The sequence below is a fragment of the Podarcis gaigeae genome (assembly GCF_964106915.1).
Source record: "Podarcis gaigeae genome assembly, chromosome: 6".
Taxonomy (NCBI): domain Eukaryota; kingdom Metazoa; phylum Chordata; class Lepidosauria; order Squamata; family Lacertidae; genus Podarcis; species Podarcis gaigeae.
In genome coordinates, this window is record NC_139682.1 from 44,597,592 (window position 1) to 44,621,518 (window position 23,927).

Genomic DNA, 23,927 nt, shown 5'->3' on the forward strand with positions numbered 1-23,927 from the left:
ATCAGTGGACAGCATCGTAGTGAGTCAAGTAAAACAAAAATAAGAACAGAATTGGAGTACAAGTCATTTCCCATAACCATGAGAAGTAAAACTTTCATTCCTAGTATGTCCATCTTGCATCCCCTCCTAACTGCAGTTTAACTAATATGAACCATAGTTGCTAGCATCCTGAGATATTGTATGCTTGAAAAGTGTGAAGTGAACCAAAGCTGACAGTTGAAAGTTTATATTTGATTCATCAGAAGCTTTGGGGCAAACAAATGCTTGTAAAGTGACAGTTAATTTTTTCACCCTTCATTTACACCAGTGACATATGACAATCCTTAGTTGATCACCGCTGTAGCATTGCCAATTTTACAAAATATATTGAGCAAAAATGAAACAACCGTACTGATTCAGATTTATTGTGGGTTTGTGAATTTTAGTCATGCCTCCAAGTGCTGTTGTTTTTTTAAAGTAATGAGTGGTCAATTGATAACCCTTCAACACAAATTATTCCTTCCAAGTGTGAGTCTCCAGAACTTTCAAGCTACATTTTAGCAGGAAGGACATGAGAAAGAAAGCATTTGTTATTGGCCCATATGCTTCTCATATGGGAAATAATCTACTGTGAGGGCAAAACTATTTCCCCAGAGACTACATATGGTTGTGCCTTAAATATAGCATGTTATGTTTCAGAAGAGGAGTATTTCTTATTTCTATAGCAGATGGAAAGGAAGTGTAAGGAATATATAAAACCGGCATGCAGAGACATGTCCACAATAACATTCCACTTTTTCAGAATGCAGCTAAAACGTAACATTCTCTTGTATGCAAGTTACCTCTGCAATTGTTATTGTTATTATTCATTTCATTTCTATACTGCTTTGCATTTTAAAGAAAAAACCCTCAAAGCAGTTTACAACCTACATTAAAGTGTCAAATAAAGCAATACAGAATAACAGGAAACAAAAATATTATCTTAAACATTTCAAAAGAAAACATTACTAAAGGAAGTCAAACAAAATGCACATTTAAAGCAGCATAAGTAGCAAGAGAGTAAGATATCACAAGCCTAGAACAAGCTGCTTTTGCTGCCAATCCTGCCAATGGTAGTGTGCATGACAGGCGGTGGCTGTGGAAGCTCAGGCTCAATTATCTGGGTCTGCACTAAGAGACAGCCAATTATTGATTAATTCAAAGAATTCAAGTATTTTAAAAATGCATTGGCCATGATCTGTATGCATGCCTTAGGACTTGGGCATGACCAATAGTTAGTTAGAATTATTGTACCCTCGTTTCAAACTGTTTTTTGAAACATACTTGAGTTTAAAAAGCAGCTAATTGTGTATCATGGGATTGGACCAGTGGCAGCTGTTCAATGAGAAAAATCCCACAAACAACCACAAATAGTCTATTCCAACACATTGTTTCTCAGCAGATTTTGATTCGCATATTTATATTATGAGAAGGCAGACACAGCCATGAGGCCTAAGAAATGCAGGAAGGTTAAGAGTCAGTAGTGTAAATTTAATTCAAAACAGGATCAGTGCGGGTTTAAAAGCAGATTACTTCTGTGAAATGTATCATTGCTAATATAGGAAAAGTCTAGGGCTTCAGGCCAACTTGGTAACATACATTATATGATTTCGCTTCTATCTGACAGGTTTTTGGATAATATGCTGGAGTCTTACAAAAGAAGACAGGGACATTTCAAATATTGAGGTCAAAATATATGGGACAATGAAAATGCACAAGCCACTTAGTAAACTTTTTATTAAACTTCTGTAAGCAGCAGTATTTCCCTACCACCAAAGCTGCTGGTTTCCCCTTTGTGAAACACACCCATGCTTCTCTTATCAGGACAAATGGCTTAAGGGAGAAAACAAGTTTATTCAGTGAAAATTGTGTAGTTTTGCCCTGATTTTGGATATAAAGGAATGGATTGTACACAAATTAATCAAGAGCTCCTTATAGAAACCATGCGCTCCCTCTTTGGTAGAAGGGAAATAATCTTAGGTTATTGCTCTCTACACAGACTCTGCACATTTAATTTAGACAAGATGGGACAGGCATTTATGCTATTGTATCCAGTGTTTCTATGGCTCTAAATTCTACTGCTGAATGTAAGAAAGGGGGGAACACCATGAACAAGTGAGCCTGGTAACGATCACTGCAGGCTAATCAGACTTGACAGTAAATTGCATTTAGTCAAATTAATGTCAGAACTTCAAATTATTTGCAAACATCCCGTACTTTAATGCCCTCAATTTTTACCTCATTCCTCCAATTAAAAAATGAAGCCAGAGGAGCCTAGGGCACTACATGAGGAGAACAGATTTGCTTCTGACAAAGTCTCATTGAATCATTGTTGCACGCCACACTTTTATGGGAAGTTCAGTAGCAGAAAGGGGAAGAGGCAAAAAGTAAAGAAACAAAAATGTAATGGCTTAATGTACCTAAATAAAGATGTAAAGGGATGGACCTGTGTTGGGATGTGGTACATACTACCCCTCCCATCATGAACTCAGAACTGTTTCTAGTATGCCGATTTTGGTAAACTCAAATAGCAGCAGTTACCTGTTCCTAATAACCAAAAACAGTGCCAAACATTCATTCTCTACCCATGAAGGTTTTTATTTTTTCACTTGGCTTTAAGGAGTGCATTGCTGTACAAAAAGCCTCCACCATGCACACTGAACTAGATCCTAATTTAAATTTATAATTTCAGCTATTACCACTATTAACTACACTTACACCCTGTCTTTCCCCCAAGAAGCAAAAGGTAGCACACATTGTTACCCTCTAGTTTTCTTCTCAAAACACCCAGTTTAAAGTCCAATTCTCTAATCACCATACTACAGCTAGATTGCATAATAAGGACAATGCTACAGTTTTGGGGGTGGGGGTGGGGGAGGAGGGATAACCTCTGAGTGAAAAGCAAGGAAAATACAATTTTCATGTTTACTACAGTTTTGACCAATAGGCACCGAGGCACAAATAAGTCACAGTATGGCTTATTATGTCACGTGAACCCAGACCATAAATTGTTTGTTTCAAACAAGCCATGAGCAGTAAGCCAGAAACAAACCAAGAACAAACCTACTATATATTGAACATATGCAGATGACTGAATATAAGCAAAGCAAGGGGATTTATATTTTAACTACACCGTGGCTGCTTCATCCAGAGCTTTTCTACATGTGCCACCCATAAACTTGCCTTGTCAAGTTCCAATAGCAGTACCAACCCCAACAGGTGTTACTGTGGGATTAGAATTTTGAATGCATAAAGGCTGGTGTGACATTGTCCAATGTGGTGCAGTGTGTGTGTGTGTGTGTGTGTGTGTGTGTGTGTGTGTGTTAAAAAACCTGAGTTGTCTTCTTTGTACATTTCATAATATTTTATTTTTATTTTTTAAAAACTATTATCAGTATAATCACTAAACTGTATACCAATATACAACTTGTAAAGAGGCTGCCTCAGGTTGTCCATTAAATCAATGATCAGAGATAGTGACATGTTACTGAATTAATGCAGCCCAATCTTGTAACCTCCTGTTATCAAACAACGGCATGTAGCATTGCTTAGCAGCTAACAACACTAAGCTACAGAATGAAAGAATCTGAATTCCATTACTGTCTCTACCCAAACAAAATGTGCCATTTTGAGAGTAGTGACTTTTAACAGAAAAATGTAGGCAGACTCCAGTTCTAATGCTCTGCAGCTATTCTCTTCCAAGCTGTATACCACTTGTTCAAAAATGAATTATCTAGGGTGAAATGCATAGAAAAGTATACAAAATGTATATATTATGAAGGTAAAGCTTACATAGGGAAAATGCATATAGAAATGCATGGAATTTAAATGCAAAATTCTGATGAAGTCTTTTTTTAATAATAAAAAAAACAGCAGAAAAGGGATGAAACAAACTTGGAAGGGCAGATCAAGCAGTATTAGAGTAATATGCTCTGACCGACCTGTTCCAATAAATAACCTGGAGGTGGTGTTTTGTACTAGCTGAAGGTTCTGGACACGTTTCAAGGGCAGCCCCATGAGCATGTTACAGTAGTCAAGGCTGAAGGTGACCAGAACACACCTAATTGTGGTGAATTTTAAGTGAACTGCTCTTTTGAAGTGGATCACACAGAGAGAAATGCAAGCTGTAAATTATTTTTGGGTGTCATAGCAATTCCCATATATAGTGATTATTTTGTTGCATGCAATCATGATACTTATTTGGTAATCTTTCTATTTACCACCAACTTCTATTTACCACCAACGTGGTCCTTGTCTGGACATGAAAAGTGGCAAATTGGAAGGGCAGCAGACAGTACTTATCCATATCCTTATCTAAAACAGAAGTGTTCAAAGTAAGTTTCTACAGAAACCAGAAGGTTGCACAGCCATGCTTCCTTCAGTCCAGTGTAGATCCCAGGTGTCAGCAGCCAGGGCTAGTGCCTACATGCTATTTGGTTTCTAAGGAAGGAAGTTGTGATGGCTGAGGCAGAAATGGCAACTTCCAGGTCCTCTTTTTGAAAAAGAGTTTGCAAAGGTACTTCTTCCAAACAGGAGGACAGAGGAAGCCTACTGTTTCACCTTTCCATCTCATCCCCAGAGTCTAATCACACCATTTCCTACACACACCATGCATGATTGTGAGTCCCCACTTGTCTATCATACGCCCAACATCCTAACTAAAAATGAAATATTATTTACATGTGGTAGCTATAGCTTCAGTGGTGTAGCGTGGGTTGTCAGCACCCGGGGCAAGGCAAGTAATTTGCACCCCCTAACCCGTGGATTTGCGCCCCCTAACCCTAACCCCCAGATGTTGCGCCCGGTGCGGCCGGCCTCCCCTGCACCCCCCACGCTACGCCACTGTATAGCTTACACAACATGACATCTTTTCTCAACCACCATATAAGCACTTATTTTGGGAACTGATTTTCCCACAACAGATGTATAGCTCTTAGTTTGAGAATATTCAGGAGGAAGCCAATAAAGTAGGAACTTTTAACAGAACAAAAACAGCATTTGTTCAGCTCTGGCAAAATGCATTTCACACTAATATTACTTTCAATGCCTGAGATATTTGATCCTGTCTGAGGAAAGCTATTTCTGATGCTTTTTTAAAAAAAAAGAAAAAAGAAAAACACAACTGGACAGCATCAGGAAGGTGTGTGTGTGTGCGCGCTTCACCTAATTTACCTTCTTCCATAAAGCAGGACATATATTTCAAGCACTTGTCCAGCTTTTCTTTGAAAATTTACAATAGAAGATTATACATCCTCTTCAGACACCTTGCCCCATTGCTGGGCTATTGATATAGTTCTAAGCAGTAAGAAAAATTGTGCAGTATCTTGGATAGTTCAACCCAGAATCTCACATAATTCAGCCTACGTTCTATTTTTAAAAATACCAACTTAATTTTTATTATTGCTAAAGCAATTAGCCTAATAGTCTATCTGGCAAAGTGCAACCCATTACCTAACATGCGTTGCTAGCCTCTGTGACAGTGAGATTTAATGCAACCCTTTTGATCTGTGCCAATCCTTAAGAACCATATAAGCTCACAAACGCATTATTCAGTGTAACAAAAATCTGAAAAACCTGTGTTGGCAAAATATGAAATGAAGCAACAGATTTTTCTAGAAAATTCTGTCCCAACTGGCTTATGCTGTCTGAACCCTTTGTGAAATCTAATAAGTAGTTTTGGACTATGAACTATGTAGTTAACATGCATATGCTTAGATTCTGGACTAGGAAAAAGAAACTGACTTTCAAAAGTGAACTTTTGTTGCAGCTTAATTCAGTTATGAAAACCAAAAGCCAGATGTGAAAACACCTAACAGTGATGAGGAAAATAAGGGGGGTAGCATTTATGATTCTTTACTTTCTTATTTGGCTAAAACTTCAATCTGTTAAGCATGTATTTATTGTAACAGATAATGGAAGAATTATTAACTAAGCTGTTATTGAAAAAGGTACCCTTAAAGGCATCACTATGAAAGAAAAAATGGATTCCACCAACCACTTTAAAATAGGTGCAGAAGCAATGTTAGGCTTTCTTGTGAACATCAAACTGCTTTGGGGTGTAGAGAACAGAGTTGCAGTGATTCAATCCCTGAAATGTATTCTTTAAAGTCAAAAAATACTATAAATGAAAATCAGAATTGGAATGATGCCCTTTATATACATATATAGGTTGAACTAGCCATCCATGGAACTCAACTAAAACTCTAAAGAGAAACATATTCTGTTGCTTCCAAGAAATGTAGAAACTTGCACAGAGGGATCATGCCATAAAAATTTAATCTTACAATACTTGAGGAAGAAATGCAAACGAAGTGCAGCATGCAAACATGCTACTCTTGCTGCACAAAGAAGCAGTTGTAATGCTGACACTTCTTCTACCAAAACCAAAAGGAGAGTATTTGTAACTCAAAATATCCCAACGAAAGAATGTAACCAACATCCATTTTTCTGTCATGACTACACAGCCCTTTATTTGGGGTTATATACCATGTACTATATGGGAGCTGTCCAGGGTATTGAAAGTAATTATGGGTATGGAAGATTCTCATGTCAGTGTTCTATTTTCTGAAATTGATTATTCTGTAATAAAAAGCACCGCAGCAAGAAAAATGGTCACACAAGTACATGGTTCCTAATGTGCGCAAAAGTTACACCTGACACCCCATTCTTATTCAGCTATGGAACCTCATGAACAACTATGCAAGAATCTGCCTTTAGGTCAGATAAGCTGCATCAAGTATTTGGGTTCAAAACTTCCCACTTCAGAAAGATCCTTAAGAAGGAAATGCAGAATAGCCCAAAGCTTGGAGCACTTCTTAACAGAACTAATATGGTAATACAGTAGATTACTTTCTTCTGTAGCCAGGAGTTAAAAAGTAGCATGTTAACTGCCAAAAATTAATAAACCATACACATAACAGTGCTTTGTTTATTAAAATATTTAACATGTATTTATGTCTGCCAACATTCATTAAGACACGAATATATCGCCACATTATTATTTCAGAAGAGGTCTCTAAAATATGCTGGAGAAAGTTATCTAATCATTTGCACTGGATGGGACTAAGATAGTAAGATACTTGTTAAATTGGTTCTCTTTCTTTTGAAACTACTGGATATGGGCATTGTGACAGTCATTGTTTATAAGGAAAATGCCTGGCAAATGTATCCATGTTCCTTTTATTTCATTAATGGAGTCCCAATAAAGACAGGTGTGGTCTTAAGTCTGAAATAGAGGAAATTTAAATTTTAAATGCATGTAAGAGGCTTAGAAGGAGCAATAAATTGTCCCCTACATACTTTCCCCCTGACAGTATGAATGATACTAACAGTTTGTATAGGTGTTATTAATTCCAGTCATCCACCACTTACAGAATAGTCATTAACTGTAAGCAGTTAATATTTTGTTAATCTTCCTAAATCTAACTCTTAGTGAAGGCTACACCTTTTAGTGAACAAATAAACACTACTCTGATTATTTAAGAAAAGCACTACCTGAAGTGGTTAACCCTAATGAGATTTTGTGAAAGACTAAAGCCTAGTCCACTTTGATAGCTAAAAGATTTGAGTTGTCTCCATTTCAAAAGAAATTTTACTTGTTTTGCATGGCTAGTGTTTTAACATGTTCAGGAAGGGATATCTGACCAGTTTTCAAACTCTGGACCTGCAGGTAATTCTGAAATTAGATACTGACCTTTCCTGAAAAATCAGCAAAGTGAACAGAGACACATTCCTATGTTCAAGCTTTTTAAAGCAATTCAAAATCCTTTGCATCCTTTAGGAAGCTGGAGACTGACAAAAAAGTCTACTGTGATTAAGGATTTGCAAATGTGTGGTTTACATTTTCTATGAAAATGGACCAAAGGGTGATAACCCATCATTTTAGGATGCTGAACCTTTGCTTCTTCCATAAAACGACTTCTTAAAGGAAGTTGGCATGTTAATAATTCAAACTCAGCAAGGATCCCCTTGGTAAGGATCTATTCCTTCCTAGTGCTGATGAATGATTGAGCCTAATTTAGCTAAGTGCTGACAGGGCCAACTAATGTTCAGCAACAATGATTGCATAAACAATGTTGTGCTTTAAGAAACTATGAATACCAAGGCAAGGATACACCTATTATGTAATTTAACCAGAATGGCCAAAGCTTATTCTGTTTTGAACTGTCCTGTCCATAGATATCAGGAAGTATTGGGAACGGGTTCTTAAACAAAACAAAATATAGTTGAGATCCATCCTACATATGTGAAATGGGTTAGAGAGGAAAGCACAGGAGTTTGCTTCTGCAATACTTAGTAAAGAATGCATCTTTAATAGCTGAAGCAGCAGCATTTAAACAAGCCCCCAAATATACATTCATATGCAATCATTCCAGCAACATAATCTCTAGCCTGCAGGTTGCTGAAAATGTTCAAGGAGTTAACAATTGCAGAAAGAATTCAAACATTTTTCTGTCGTTCATTTCCATCTGAAGCTGGTAGCTCAACTCTCAAAGTAAGACTAATCTACTACCCAGGTGTCAACACAGCTTCAGTTTAACCCTTCATCTAGAAAAGCTTTCTTGATGTTCTTTCTATGAGTTTGGGATTTTTATGAATTCATAGGAGAACCTGAACTCCCCCCCCCAAATGATTTTTTTTTGTGTGTGTGCTATGTCCGTACTCATCCAGACAATCAAAAGAATTCAGCCTTGCCTTTCATGTGTTTAATTTGATCTGACAGTGCTGCATAAACTGCTTTATCTGAGATCCAAATAATGCAAATATATTTATCTGTATTGTACAAAACAAGTTTCAATTTGCTTTCCAAAAGGTAAGCTCTGCAAGTCCCAATAAAACCTTGTAACTTTTTCCAACAAAGCTACTTACCAGGAAGCGAACATCATCAAAGCCATTGAGAAGCAGTTTGCTCTCATACTGCTGTAAGCCGATGGACTCCAGCCACTCCCCAACACTCTGCTCCAGCATCCGTGAACCTGACGAGAGAGGAATCGGCAGACGCTTGAAAAAGGAAAACCCATTAAGGCGGTAGCAGCGGCACTCTGAGGAAGACAGGTGGCATTGCCACATCATAGTCATTACCATAAAGAAGCCAAACCAAGGCCAGAGTACAACAATTAGCTGACAGACAGTTCCTCTTCTGTACACAAACCATGAACAATAAGCTTCTGTCCTGTTCAAACTAGAGTGTTAATCGGTCTCCCGGTTATACTCAAACAAACTCTGAATCCAAGCTGTTTAGAACCATTCCTGGGGCCAAGGCATCACATGCACTGATTTTCTGGCTCAAGTGTGCTCCTTGCCAGGCAAAAGCATCCCAAACCTCACAAGACTCCTGGGTCAGCTCCTTGTTTCATCTGAGGGGGCTGAAAACTTTCCAAGGCATCATTCCAAGCCAAGGCTACAGGCACGAGAGACAAGAGAGGGCCAGCTCACAAATAAACACAGCCCAGCAGATGCTTGCATCCATGCAACTTCAGATGCATTACCTTGTACAACAGGCCAGTAAGGAAGACTGTTAGCACTGGAGGTGCAAAGCAGTTAGAGAGAAAATACATCTTCATGCAGCTGAGAGAGACAAACAGACACGATGGGTGTTCAGAAAAGCAGCAGCAGCCAGATTAGTGAACAGCTGTCCAAAGGAAGACATGCAAGACAAATAAAAACAAAAACAAAAAACACAAACTGCAGTAGAAGAATAAAGATTTATACTTTTTTTCCCCCAACAGTCCCGGAACAGGCAAACCATGGTACGGGCTTTTCTTTGTTATTTTATTATAAGGAGTGGATGCATGAGGGACAACAAGCCTGAGCTTGGAAGTCCTGCCACTGTCATTTTATCACCTATCCAGATGCATGACATCCTGACAGCCAGTATTGACTGATCTGGGCTGGGAACCAGTGTCAACATCTAGACTGGAACAAATAAGTATACCGGAGCATCCAGTCAGAGCAAAAAGATAAATGGTCAGCTCATTTTCCACCCAACATGCCTGCTCCTGCCAGTTCTTTGTTGACTTGTATTTGCCCGTCCTTCATTTTCTTCCACTAAAGGCAAGTACTACCTTCAAATTCCTTACTGAGATAACGAACAGCTTTCAGAACAAAGCATCTTAGCTCGTTGGTTTAAGGGGGTGAGGAAAGCCAAGCAAGATGAACACGCCCCCTCCCCTTTTCTCCGCAGCAGATAGGGTTAGATATGTCCTGGCACCTCCTTTCAGCCGGTTAGTCAGAAATAAATTCTTCCAAGAGCCCTGTAGAAGCTATATGGAACGCCTCTTCTTCCCTCCACACATCAGAGGAGAGTCTAGGAACTTGTTACTTTCCCTGTGCAGAACTGGTAATATTTGATGAAGCAAGGAAAGTTCAGAGCCCACGTCTTTGCAGTCCTCAGAGGAATTGCTATGCAAGTCACGCAGAATTTTCTCAGTCTTCCTAGCATGTCCGTCACTGAAGGGCATTTGCAAAATATTGATGAAGACACCGGGGTTGCAGTCTTTGAACCCTGTGGTTATCAGAAGTTCTGAACATCCTAAACTAGCCTCCACCCCTTTCTTTCCAGACTGCCAACACAATGCAGTGCTGGCTATTATCTGAATAATCGAGGGGTTAGAGATCCTGTTACGCTGGCCTTCAGAAAAGATCCTCTGTTAAGCAAGTCAGTGTTAATGAGTGCTCAGGAGCTGGCCAGCCTTCTTAATGCATATACTGCAGCACAAGGGATGCAGCACTCACAAAAGATTTCCTCCTCCCTTCTCTGACAAAGCCTGGGCAAAGGGACAACATCTATATCCCCAAATTCCAAGCAGCAGGCTCTTGCTGGCCAGAGATTCTTTCCTTATCCAGGGCTGATTCCTTTCTACTCCATAAGCAGGCAAAAGGACTCTGGTATTTTCCCAGGCAAGCATGTGTCCCTTTCAGAGAGCTGCAGCAGACTGCTTTGTCTAAAGGCAGCAAGCTCCACACTTGCAACGTCTCTCGCTCTCTCACTGGCTGTTCCCTCCCCTCCCCTCATGCTCACACCCCTCCCAGCAGAAGCAGTGATCAGGTTTCAGAACAGAAGCTGGCAAGGGAGAGAGAAATAAGACGGCAGCTTTGCAATATTCAAATTGCAATTTCAAAATTTGTTTGATTACCCTGAGCCATGTGGTGTGGTTTTTCAGCATAAAACGGATACAGTATGTGGGGATTAATTTATCAGATGTGAGCTGAGATTTTCAGATACTGAAAGGTAAGCATGACTGAAGGGAGTCAGACCAATTGGAAACAAACATATTACACCAGCTTTCTATATGCCTGCATGTAGCATTTGCTTCATCTTGGATTGTTAAAGATGCTTTGCCTCCACAGATCTGATCTGATACTGTAGTTATTACACCGAAGGCAACTTTTGTGAAGCTACTGGGGAACAGAATTGCCATTGTGGGGGGATGAAGAAGTCAAGTTACTAAACTCTCTCATAATTATTTGGGAACAGCAGCGTACAAGGGCCCTGAAAGTTTTTAGCCTGGATGTTCGAAAACCAGAGCCAGAATACATGCAAAGGCCCTAAGCAGAGTTTTAGTAGTAAGTACAGTTTCCAACACCTAACTATTGGAATATAAAGTCAAAATCAAAACACAACTCCATTTCAAGTTTGAGAGTCTGAAGAAATTGTTTATGTTGTGATACTGATGAAGATAGTCAACGTAGTTTCATAGTTTCCCACTTACGTCTAAAGTGTTTTGCATTTGCATAGCATGGCAAAAGAGAATTAAGCTAGAATTTGCCAGTTGGAACTAGTTTGCCAAATGAAATTATCCTCCCTCCTCATGCACTGTTCTGGGGGTTCTCCCACCCACCCCAAGCCAATTTTGGAGATGCTGTGTGGAAAGCTCTGTTGCCCAAGCAGGTATTGTGACAGCCCAAGCAGGTATTGTGACAGCCTCCTCAGCCTCCTCATTTTAATCCTACCCTCTGTGTTTAACTAGGGACAGCTCACTCAGGCAGCACCTAAACATTTTGGCCACCAGGAAGGCTATTACATTAGTTTAACCCTGAGCACCTTGGATTTGGTAGCAGTTTATTATAATGGGATTGCAACCCTTTGGCTGCAAAGCAAAATGACCTTGACAATTATCAAGACTCTGTACCTTCATGTTTGTACATCACAATAAGACTATGGCTACTGGAGAAACCACTCATTCATTTTGGGCATGTGCCTAGACATAAACAGACAGTATCTTGATACATGGTCTGCATTAGAGAATGCATTTAGTGCATTTAATGCAAACTTGAGTGCTAAATTGAAAACATATCAACTACAGCCACCAAGAAAAGGCTAGACCAGGGGCTCTCAAACTTTCCACCCCCAGGGCCTGCTTCAGATAGCTGGAAATTACTGAGGTCCACCAGTTACAAAATGGTGGGGCAGGAGCAGAGCCCATCTCAAAATGGTGGCAGATAGAGGCAGTTTGGCATAATCAGGTGGCAATTACTGATAACATTTTCTACAAATATATAATCCATCTTTGGAAATTGCTAAATTATTTGTCACAGCATTTTCATTGTGGTGAAGAGTTTCATAGCTCAGGTTTCCTCAAGCTAAGCACAGACATTTGCTCTGGAGGTATTGTGACAGCCTCCTCATTTTAGGTAGAATTTGCTGATCTAGAGGCTCTACATGAAGAAGACTTACTCTTTTATATCTTCCCCCATCTCACCTCCACATGCCTCTATTTTTAGTCATGTCCTGTAGTTTCTTCTCCCATTCTGCTTTCACACTCAACTGGACCTTAACCCTACCCCTAACCTCAGCATGCCAGGTTCTTTCTGGTCCTCTTTCATTCATCCCTCCTCTAACAGCTCTCCTCTCTTATTCCTTTCCTTTCTATTCCCATTTTATTTATTATTAATATTCATTAACAACAGCATTTTATCTTGGTTTCTCATTTCCTTCAAGACCTCCCTCTGGCTCTTTCTCCTCAGAAGAGGGAGACATTCATTCCCTCCTCCCTCATTGTACTTCTGCTTCTCAATCACTTGTACTCAGCATGGGTGCTGGCACTGGTCCAACCAAATGCAGTGGCATGGCTAGGGGGTAGGGCAGGCATGTGAGGCGGCCTTGGACAGGCTGTGGCACTAAGGCCACTAGTGGATCCTAGTCGGTGGTTTGGGAAACCATTAGTCTGTACCAATCTGTACCAAAAGGAGAACATTGGTGCCAATTGCCAATCCTCAAAAAGAACGATAAGGTATTTTCTCACTGCACTGAATAATACTGTCAGCTTTACTATAGTGTTTAAAATAATGAACTGGATGCAAATTGCAATGAGCTTTTGTGCAGCAGAATACAGCACATTTTAGCTATACTGTTTAACTAGCTACCAAATTCTCTCTAATGCAACAAGACTTATGTAAGCAAACTGACGTTGCAGGGGCCACTCATTCTTCTCTGGCTTTGGGTAATAAAATGACGGATGAAATCACTGTAAAACCAGCACACTATATACAGCCTCTCCATGCCAAGGGAATCCTCTCCTGCAAGAAAACTGCAGCAAAAAGAGGGTTATTTTATGCCATGAAGCCATTTTGCTCCAACAGTAATTTTTTCAAGTAGAAGGGTAAGAATATTAAGTGGATTAACACCAGATGGAAAGTATACAAACCTTACATTGCAAATAGAGGCCTGAGGCCAAGTTGTTGCAGAAAAACAAATGCTTTTGTTTTCATGTAGCAGACCCCTTTTAAAGATATGTTTCTGAGGATGTGTTGCCCTTTTAATAGATTTCTTAATCAGTGGTGCTAGTGAAAATGTTCATGGACAAGGATCAGTGAGCACATTTCTACTGGGACAGAATGCTCACTCTTTGTAAAGCTTTAGAATCCCATCTTGGCAGTAGCAGTTTATATTGAACAGGGCATCCACACATCCCAAAGGAAAGAAAGGTCTACAGCCTCTGCCAAAGTCTCTGCAAGAAGACCCCAAGCCTTTTAAATTTAAAGGTTGGTTACCTCAGTCACTGGTACATGAACAGAGACAAGGGACATCCATAAGAGACCCTTTCACACATAACCCCAATATGTGGAAGGAAAAGGAAGACTGTGCCTGCTGCCCCCGTTATTTAAGTGGATCCTGGCACCAACTCACATGCTGCTCAGAACATAGGCAAGGGGGCTGTGTGCATGCAGACTTTCTATATCAGCAGGAACTCAGCTGCACATGTATAGGCATCCCTTGCCATAATTCCGTTTAGCATGTCCCCCTCCGCCCTCCATGCTATGAGTATACCTGGAGACTTGTGAATAGCCCTTTGCTCACTTCTAATTTTAGAATTAAAGGAAAAGCAAACGCTAGGAATTCAAGTCTTTGAAGTGAGATCGGAAATGATAAGACAAAAACTTGATGAGCCACCCCGGGAAGTTCTAACTGCCAGCGGTCTAAGTGACACTGAGCAACAGAATATAGAGTGTTATGGCCCACACAAGCAGGAGAGGGGACAACCCATTTCTAATGGTAGTACTCAGTAGAAGAAGCAAGTCTCATTTGATGGGCCACACATAAACATGTAGCCTAAAGGCTAAGCTACTGGGAGTGGCACAGTTCCAAAGGCCTCAGAGCAGTTCCTTCCACTAGGCAATTGTTATTTCTACTATGTAAAAAGAACCACTTTCAGCAAGGCTGAATGCTATGCAGTATTTCCTGGAATGTTCATTACTCCTGTATCAGAGGATTATGACTATGAACACAATGGACCCTTCCTCCACTTACATTGTCCATTAATAAAAACATGTATCCCCAAATGCCTTTAAAAGCAGGTGACAAATTTAAGCGCACAGCTACACATTTGCAATATTTATCCAATTTAAGCGAGTAAATTTAGGTAAGTTGAAAAGATCGCTGCAGGCAGGCAAGCAGGGAGGGAGGGTTTCTTTATGTGAACAGGACCAATTACTGAGCCTCTTCAGAAAGGGGCATAATATGCTGAGGTGGGAAATCCAATCCAAAGAACAGCCTGATAGTTTCTTTTGAAACTTAAACTAATTTGAAGATGATTCCTTATGTTGAACTTGTTACAGAATAAGGAGAGAAAGGATCTGCTTTGACTGCAGCTCCAGCAAATTTCCTTCATATAACCTTTATTCTACAGTCACATGATCAGATCATGTCATTTTATAGGAAAATTGAATGACTCCCAGTAATGTGCTCCAATAATGGCATGCACTTTCTGTGGACACACACGAGACTCCTATTTCACTCCTCCTTTAGCCAGCGCAAGCAACAAACCTTAATCCTTGACTTAGCATTACATCCAAACCAGGAATCATTGTTTGTTTCACTCCAAATGAACCAAGATGTTATGCCAATATTTGTTCTTGGCTTACCAATCATGGTTCATTGGAAGCAAAACAAATCTTGATCCCCAGGTAGGACATAATGCGAAGGCAATGATTGTAGTTAGTTGCTCCCACTTGCTGGAAGGGAGAATTGAAGAAGGAATGTCCACATTCACAGTGAACCATTGGCTGTAGTTTACTGTAACATATGAATTGAGCCAGCAAGAACAAAAGGTTGCTGATAAATTCGTATTTTTAAATAAACAAATAATCAGAACAGCATTATGGAGTGCTGGCTGGGGGGGTGGGGTGGGGACGACCGATGATGACTGACAGAAGCAAATTATATATGGCAGTCAAATGCAGCTCTGATCTGTTTTAGTTTAACTGATTTGCCAGAAAGTGCATTTTTCTGCATCAACCAAATTACAGAAAAAGCAATTCTGCCAAACAAGGAAGATCAATGAACATAAACACACTGGTCTTCTTTAATACCCACATTGAAATAAGTGACTCCCACCTTGCAGTCTTTTCTGCATAGATTACTAGGTGCTTGGCCTGTATTGTATTGCTTGTGTAGAAGATCCTATATTTTTATATATATATAAGCTATTCCACTAACATATAGGTCAACGCAACACTTTTGAAAAGTCTGTGGCTTTTGAAAAGATGAGGCTTCTAGGTTCATGTATAGCACTACATATTTGTTTCTATGTTGTCTGCTACAAATATAAAATATATATCCAGCTAAATACTTATATTGTTTGGCCTGGCATGGATTTTTTTTTAAGTTCTCAACTGGGGGGGGGGGGGAGTTTTTAAAGTGAATGGTATATTTATTGCTTCATCTTAGAAAAATAACCTATTTCCAAAATGCATTCTTTAAGAGTTCTTTATGTTGTTATCTTTACTTGTTGTAAAAATATTTTGCTTTATAACGTAAAAAAAAAAGTGGAAACTGCAACAAGATGTTGCGGTGTACGCTCCCTCCTAATACAAGTTCTCTGTTCAAAGGTCCAGCCAGCCATTTCAACCAAACAGGGCATGCCACATTCTCTCTCCTCCTGCTTTTTTTCTTTGAAAGGATATCCAGCATTCCTTGGTTACTGAATATGATCAGTCCTCACTGGACTGTTTCTGTGGTTTCTTCACCACTTTAGTCTCATTTTAAATATTTTTTTTTATTGCTTCTGGAAACCTGGGTGGGGCAAGGGGGTATAACAGCCTTCTCTCTGAGGACCTGTGGGGTTATCAGAACTAAGCAGTAGCTTACAGCTTATAGCTATATTTCAATCCGCATTCTTACTTCATGCTTCCATTCCAGGCGTGGAAGAAAATGTGTGGCTTTTTTATTTTATTTTAGCATCCTTTAATGAGCTGTAAAAACTTGGAACATTTCTGGTAGTTTTCTGAAAAGCAAGTCAGTCTGCTGCAGCACCTCTGAATGTTTTCATGTTTTTGCCATGGGCTGTCACTGCTGCTTTGTTCTGCATCACATTTTTGACTACCATACTAAAATATTCCACAAGCTGCCACAAGGTTTAACCAAAGATGAACTCCTGATAATTTAAAAATCACTTATTCTCTACTCCTTATTATGAGGAAGTATTGCTGGAAAAACCTTGCTATTCCCCTTCCTCTTGCCCCAGACTACAAGACTCCTTAAAGCAATCTGATGAAAATGGTGCTTTAATTATTACAGCAAGGCTTTTTCAATGACTTGAAGATGCCACCTTCAGGACTTCATGTTGCTACAAATTACTGTTGAAGGCTTGAGAAGATGGGGGTGGGAGTAGAACTAGGATGCAGTCTTCAACCTTTGTCAGAAAGTCTCAGTCAAGGTTGCCTATGAAAGAAGGCAAGGGACTGAGGAAAGAGGTATAAAAGACATCTTTTCCCATGGCAAGTGGGGCTCTGACTCATGTACATGCAAGACTCAATATCTAGAAAGTGATTTTTCATAAATGAAATCAAGCCAGGAAATTATCAAACATATGGGCCCTTTATATTGATGGTTTAAGGTTGCTTTAAAAGTGCTTTGTGTCCCGCCCTCTCCTCTTTTTTTACAGATGGTATTTTTTTCCTGAGTATTTAAAATGTCTAAAAATACAATATAAAAACTATACAAAAGGAAAGAAAAAAAGAGCCAAATAGACCTAAGTAGAAAAAAGGCAGCAGATAAAACTACAAGGAATCCATTGTACTGTATCTTTTTTAAGCCCTGCTCTTGCTGCATTTCACCCTGTAGTTTCTTTTTGCCTAACCCCGCCAAAGCTTGTAAACTCTCTGAACACAGAGCCCATTTCTAACAAAATATAGAGGCGCTTCCTTCCTCAACAAGCCTTTTAAGTGGAGATCTTTATCCTAGTCTGAATCTGTACTGGATTTAAAGCTATTTTCATATATGATTTTTTTTTAGTGTGTGCAATCATTTTGAGATACTTTATGGTTAGTAATTCATGAACAGAATCAAACAAACAAATATCTAAATAAGTGAAGGAAGGCGAAACTGGGGTCTGATAAAATGCATGGTATGAGCAGCAGTGAAAGTGGAGTTGTAGTAAAGGGGGAGGGGTAGCCAGTCCATTAAATTAAGCATCATGGGGGGGGGGGGTATCCAATATCATGAAAGCTGGATTTCTCTTCTCCCTCATATAGCTCTAAACCCCACACCCCCAAATTTACCCCAGGGGGATCCCCAACCCTGGCCATTCCGCTGGCAGATAAATACTGATGGATATCCCCATCTAATCAGGGAATGCAGAATAGCAAATTGCTGCCTCTTATCTGGATTTCTGGTCTTAAAGGGAAGCCTTAACATAGCTGAATATCTCAACTATGGGTTGAGAAATACAAGGTTCCCTAATGGTAAGTCCCAAATGGGCCCAACTTTTTGTACTGCTCTCTCACTTGTTTGAATTGACTCACACCCTTTAGCAGTTCAGTATGGTACCTGAAATCCTCTGCTGTTCCTGAGAAAAGTCAATGCCTTCACCAATGGAGCTCATTATTTTTTCAATCTGAAAAACATAAGAAATTATTAGTGATAATTGAGCAACACCTGACTAGAGAGCTTCTTAATCCTATAATTGTATAAAGCTACATGCCCAAGAGATTTGTATTGTTGTCTGGAAATAATAAATTCATGGTAAATATAAGAGAGAGAAATCTATAGAAGCATCTTACCAAGCTGATGACTAGCAAGAAAGTGATAACATTTGTTCATAGTATAGAATAATCTATTCCTCTGATCTCACCTTAAAATACAGAAACTCCCCACTACCAATAAAGAATATGCCACTCCAGCTAAGAAGGGAACCTTCAAGGCAAATAACCCAATACCAAGTTGCTTCTACTGAAAGGCTGCAAAGACATTAGGATGAGCTGGAAAACATGAACAGAAAGCAGCAGTATTCTAAAGTACAGTTCAACCAGGAAGAGAGAAGCCAGTCAATCTAACTGAACTACAGGTTCATGTAGATGCTCCCAAGCATTTACCGTACATCTCAAAAAAAGGAATCCGTTGTTGCAGTCAATGCCACATTCTGGATATTATTATTATTATTTAAAAAACAACCTCTACATCTTTTAAAAAGTACTTTGACAAGTGGTCTTAAGTACCAACATCTAAGCAGATCTTCAACCTACAGAGTTTGATGCCCAGGCACTTACTGTGCAATCCTGGAGGAAGGAGGAGGAGAAGGAGCTTCTTTGGGTTTGTTTGTATGCTCAAAAACCTAGGAATACTGTCTAGGAATAGACATGGATGGCAAATGGTGTTGATGGGTTTATGCCCAATTCCTGCAAGACAATGATATCTAATCCTCCATTTCGTTCTGCACTGTTCAACCCACAAACCTTGACATATCAAGTTACTGCACATCTCATTTAAGTTATCAAGTTTAAGATGCACTTTAACAGCAGTGGAAATAGACTTCTGAGGTATTTCTTCATAAGATCTGCAATCTTATGCTACCATAATAAAATCAACTTATTATGAAAGAGAAGACTGAATCTCAATTTGACATCCCTGACAAATTACCAAATTAATGTAGAGCTGCTTCTTATGAGCAAATGCCTAAGGACATTTAACAGACACAATCATATATTTTCTCTGTTCATCTCACTTCTCCTGCATCAACTTTTAGATTGTAAACTTTGGGGGGAGGAAAGTACCATGCACATTAATTGCACTACAACAAGTAAACAACAACAAAAGTAGCAGTAGGTTAGATTTACTCCTGTTGAGACACCACTGCTTTGTTTTAGCAATTTTTTCAAAAGCAATGAAAGGCCGCTCCTCTCATTTCTTTAGGGTCCTCTATGGGCTACCTCTAAAAAATTGACATTAAATTCACATCCCCTCAGTATGATTTTATAGAAGTAAGCTTGTAGCACAATGTCTAAATGTCAAAGACCTCCAGCAGGAAAAAGCATTTTTATCCAATAATCGTATGAGTTACAACATGTTTGATATAGCACATTGACTTTTATAGGACTCTACAAATAGCACCAAAACAGACTCAAATGTTTTCAAAACCCAGCAAAGGAAAAACACAAACACCAAGAAAGCAGAAAATAACTGCACACTAAGCAACCCGAGCAGTCAGCCTGTTTCCCAGATTAGGCAACGTTTTGCAGGTTTCTTACATTGGAGAAAGATTGAACTTCGACGACATCAGGCACCTGCTGCTGAAACTGCTGGGAAAGAGCAAAACATGCATTTCAATCCATTAATTTAAGCACAATTTTGTCTAGGAGAATGGATTATGCAAGGTCTCTTCTTAAGACTGTTTGATTCAGAACAGCACAAGTTCAGGCCAGAATTTAATAAAGGGCCATGTTTCCTTTTTTTTTTTTTAAACCACGAGTTGCCTCCTGGTCTTAAGCACTGCAGGTAAAGTTTTAAACTATTCTACAACTTCTATGGTTGGCTGTGCAATTTAACATTAAAATGAGGTAGATACTCAAAAGCAGATGTGGAAATAGGGTTCCCAGTGTTTTTAGTGCACTAAACTATTTTCAGATTTCCTGTTTTTCATACTGCTAAGAAGCAGGTACTTTACAGATAGTTACTTTATGTATTTCTTGTGGGGCAACATCCTGAAAGGAGCTTTCTTAGATTGCAGTCATGGGGACCATGGGGATGCAAGAATAAAAGAAACACAAAGACAAGCATTTTTAAGTCCAATATGCACAAAACAGTCCAACCCAATAAAAAAATTTCCTGAGTACATAAGGTGACCCAATAGAAACATGGATTTTGATCAGTTATTTCAGCTGAATGACGTCTTTTTATTCCTGACAAATGCCAATATGTATAAGAGTGCAGAGAACTTTTTTGAAGTCTAAAAGTATGCTTCTCCCAAAAGCATATACTGCAACTTAGATAGCAAGACACATGAGCAGTGCCCAACTCATGAAATGGGACTATCGTGCTCTCTCTTCCTGATTGCAGCTCAGTGCTTTATGAAAAGCCTACCTTGTGAGATATTGTGTAGAGCAGGCATGGCCAAACTTGGCCCTCCAGGTGTTTTGGAACTACAACTCCCATCATCCTTAGCTAACAGGACCAGTGGTCAGGGATGATGGGAATTGTAGTCCCAAAAACATCTGGAGGGCCAAGTTTGGCCATGCCTGGTGTAGAGGCTCAGAGGATAATATTTCTACCCCCTTACAGGAGTTGAAGTGACATTTCAGTCATGCTAGAGATCCAAATCACATGTTCAACTGCATTCAGATGATACACCATTCATTTTCTCCTTCCCCACATAAACACACTTGCTTACATCACACAAAAAACCTCACGTGAGAACTTTGGGGTTGCTTTTTTTAAAAAGGAAAACACCCTCAGATTTCTTATGCACCAAAGTTATATAAGAGTAGCATGGGATGACTTAATATCTGAAGGGCCTTGTGAAACCCACAAGCTTATAATCAAGTTAAATAGTAACCACTAGGCAAATTCACTATTCTTTGTGGCCTATCTGGCAACAATTCCCTATACTTATTACTGTATTTATTACATTCATAATTATCAAAGGGCACCTCAAGTTTACCCTTGAAGAACAGCTGCAATCTAGAAGGTCAGAGATTTACAGATGCTTTGAAGCCTTCACTAGCTCAATGCTTTGTTATCCAAAAATGTTGGCGGTAGATTTTTGGGTGGGGTGGGGAGAAATGGAGGAGTCCAAGTAAACAGTCCATTTTGGTAACAGTAACTAGCTCTGCTCTTCTATCGCTCCACCGACAAATCCTATTATGCACACCCAACATGCAAGTGCCTCAGCATTTAAGCCTAACAAAGTCCCTCCATTTAGAACAGCTGTGCTCCTCCCTTAGTGGAAATGTGGACATTTGCCAAAAGGCTTCATTTAGCATGCACTAACAAAAGCAGCTTGACATACTCTGTGCTGGAAAACAAATAGAACTTCCATGTCTGTTAATATCTTTTGCCTCTTCAATCCCAGCTGATGCATAAAACACTTAAACATAAAATTCTTCTGTAAAAAGGTAAATGCCCTGAGGGATGCTTCAAGGCTGCCCACCTTGCTTTTCCCAGTCTCTGCTAATTTGTTTCAAGAGTGTTTTTAAGGATAAAAAATAGCTCAATGAACTTCAATGAAGGGAAAGCGTAGAACTCCCTTTTGTGCCAAGTTACTTCAGTTTTGATGAAATAATTAAAAATGCATCATAAGCGGCACTAGTTCTGCCTTAGTGCTGCAGGGCCGTCAGTATCAAACTGACAAACAGGGAACGAAAGGCGTGTGCACTCCTCCCATTTAGATACTTCTCACGAAATCCCATTGAAACAGTTTCCCCATGTAGAACCCCCCCATAACCCCTGAATTTAAAAAGTCAAAGGGCATTTTGGCATGAGAGCTGCTTTAGGCAAAACTGCTTCCTGGTATGCCCATGCTATTTTTGTCTGCATTTTGCTTTAAGCAGTTCTCAAGTCAACTTCAGAAATTGCTGTTTAATTTTTGGGTGATGTCTCTGAAGCCCTGGCTTCTGATCACTAACAATCCTATGAATTGCTTCTGAGGTTAATCTAGCTATCCCTTTGAACCTACTGCCAAGAACCAAGAACACTGATATTTCTTTTTTTCCTTTTTTTAAGTGCTTGGGTTATAGATTTCTGTGACAAGCATAAAATATCATGCTTGTGCACAGCCATTCATATAAAAACAGTACAGCAGAGAAACACAGCTCAGTGCATGTTGTGGTTTACATATGGTACGTGTAGTAACTATCTGTAGATAGGCTGAAAATTAATTCAAAATAAAAGGTCTCTCTGTGATCAATGTTTTTAAGTGCTACAGAAAAGGAGCAACATACAGTTTGCTGCCTCGACAATTTCTTGCAAAAGAGACAAATCATTCCCATTGCAACGTAACAAGCATCTAACTGTGCCAATATTATAAATCCAAGATAGTATAAAAAGGAAATGGTGATGCTGTTGCAAGTCAACCTGGTTTAACAGCTTCCAAAACTGTGGGAGGTGAACTGCTACCAGGGAATTTAATGTGTGGGCAATCCATGGTGCAACAATTTACACAGAATCTAGTAAGCACTCTATCTTTGAAAAAAGCAAGATTTCTCATTCTAATGATTGCAGGAATATATTTGGAAGCATTTGTCAAGTTGCCAATCTTCATGCAATAGAGTTAACTCGGCACAGATCAATGCTTTCACATGCTTCTCCCATCTTTTCCAAGGGAGTGCTATTTCTCAGAATGCAAGCACAAAAATGTTGTTAAAGGTTAATTCTAACCAACTTCTATTACTGCTTTTGTCAGTACACTCGATCATGCATCAAGGTGAATGCCACCACCAAACCAACCCCTCAGCATGTTTATCCTGGCAAGTGCCACTTAGTTCTATGAAATTTTTGTACAAAGCATGCATGAATGTGCAGGATTGCTGCCATAGTGGAGCATTCATGTGCTTTGCTCACTTTTCAAGCAATTTGGTATTCTTAGGATTTCATACAATCATACAGAGTTAGAAGGGACTGTGAGGGTCATCTAGTTCAATGCTCTGCAATATAGGAATCTCAACTAGAACCTCAGATTAAAAATCTCCAAGGATAGTCCACCACCTCTTATGGAAGTTGGTTCCATTGTAAACAAGTGATAGCCTGGAGTGGAGATTTTCTCCAAAGGCCTAGTCAGATTATTATCAGCCATGATTGGACATATTTTTTAAAGGCACTCTGGAAAAAATTTTGGTCAGCAGCACCAAACAGCAGCTCAGGTTTGTGGGTTTCATCCTATCACCAGTCAAGTTGGAAGCGGAGTTAAAGCTTCTTGTTTAAAGCTAGAAGCTAATATGCATCCAAAAAAGGCCTATTACTATGCTAACCACTAATACTTTTGGAAACACAAGCTACAGGCTTTTTCCTTCTCAACTTTATCCAGCAACTTTTCTTCAGCAAAGCAGTGGAGGATCAGTTGTTGGACAAAGTGGGGCATACCCTCCTAATATTCTGAGTCTCTTCCCCCCCCCCCCATGTCCCAAATCTGCAAAGCCATAGTTCAGCCTTTCTACTGTCACCCACACTCGTTATTAATGCATTTACCACTGAATGAGAT

The 23,927-nt window shown here is 39.5% G+C and overlaps 1 protein-coding gene across 19 annotated transcripts in view; it reads right to left on the reverse strand.

Moving 5' to 3' along the window:
* Positions 1 to 23,927, reverse strand: part of ANKS1A (ankyrin repeat and sterile alpha motif domain containing 1A) — a 116,678-nt gene that overhangs the window by 27,162 nt on the left and 65,589 nt on the right. For 9 of the 19 annotated variants that reach the window (XM_083744910.1, XM_083744911.1, XM_083744909.1 and 6 more), the window contains 2 exons: positions 18,287 to 18,353; positions 8,887 to 8,993 (listed from right to left, as the gene is read on the reverse strand). In XM_083744910.1, the coding sequence (XP_083601036.1) occupies positions 8,887 to 8,993; positions 18,287 to 18,353 (174 nt within the window). Of the gene's footprint in view, positions 1 to 8,886; positions 8,994 to 18,286; positions 18,354 to 19,983; positions 20,035 to 23,927 lie in introns of all 19 variants that reach the window. The other 10 variants (XM_083744906.1, XM_083744921.1, XM_083744905.1 and 7 more) reach the window with 2 other exon arrangements.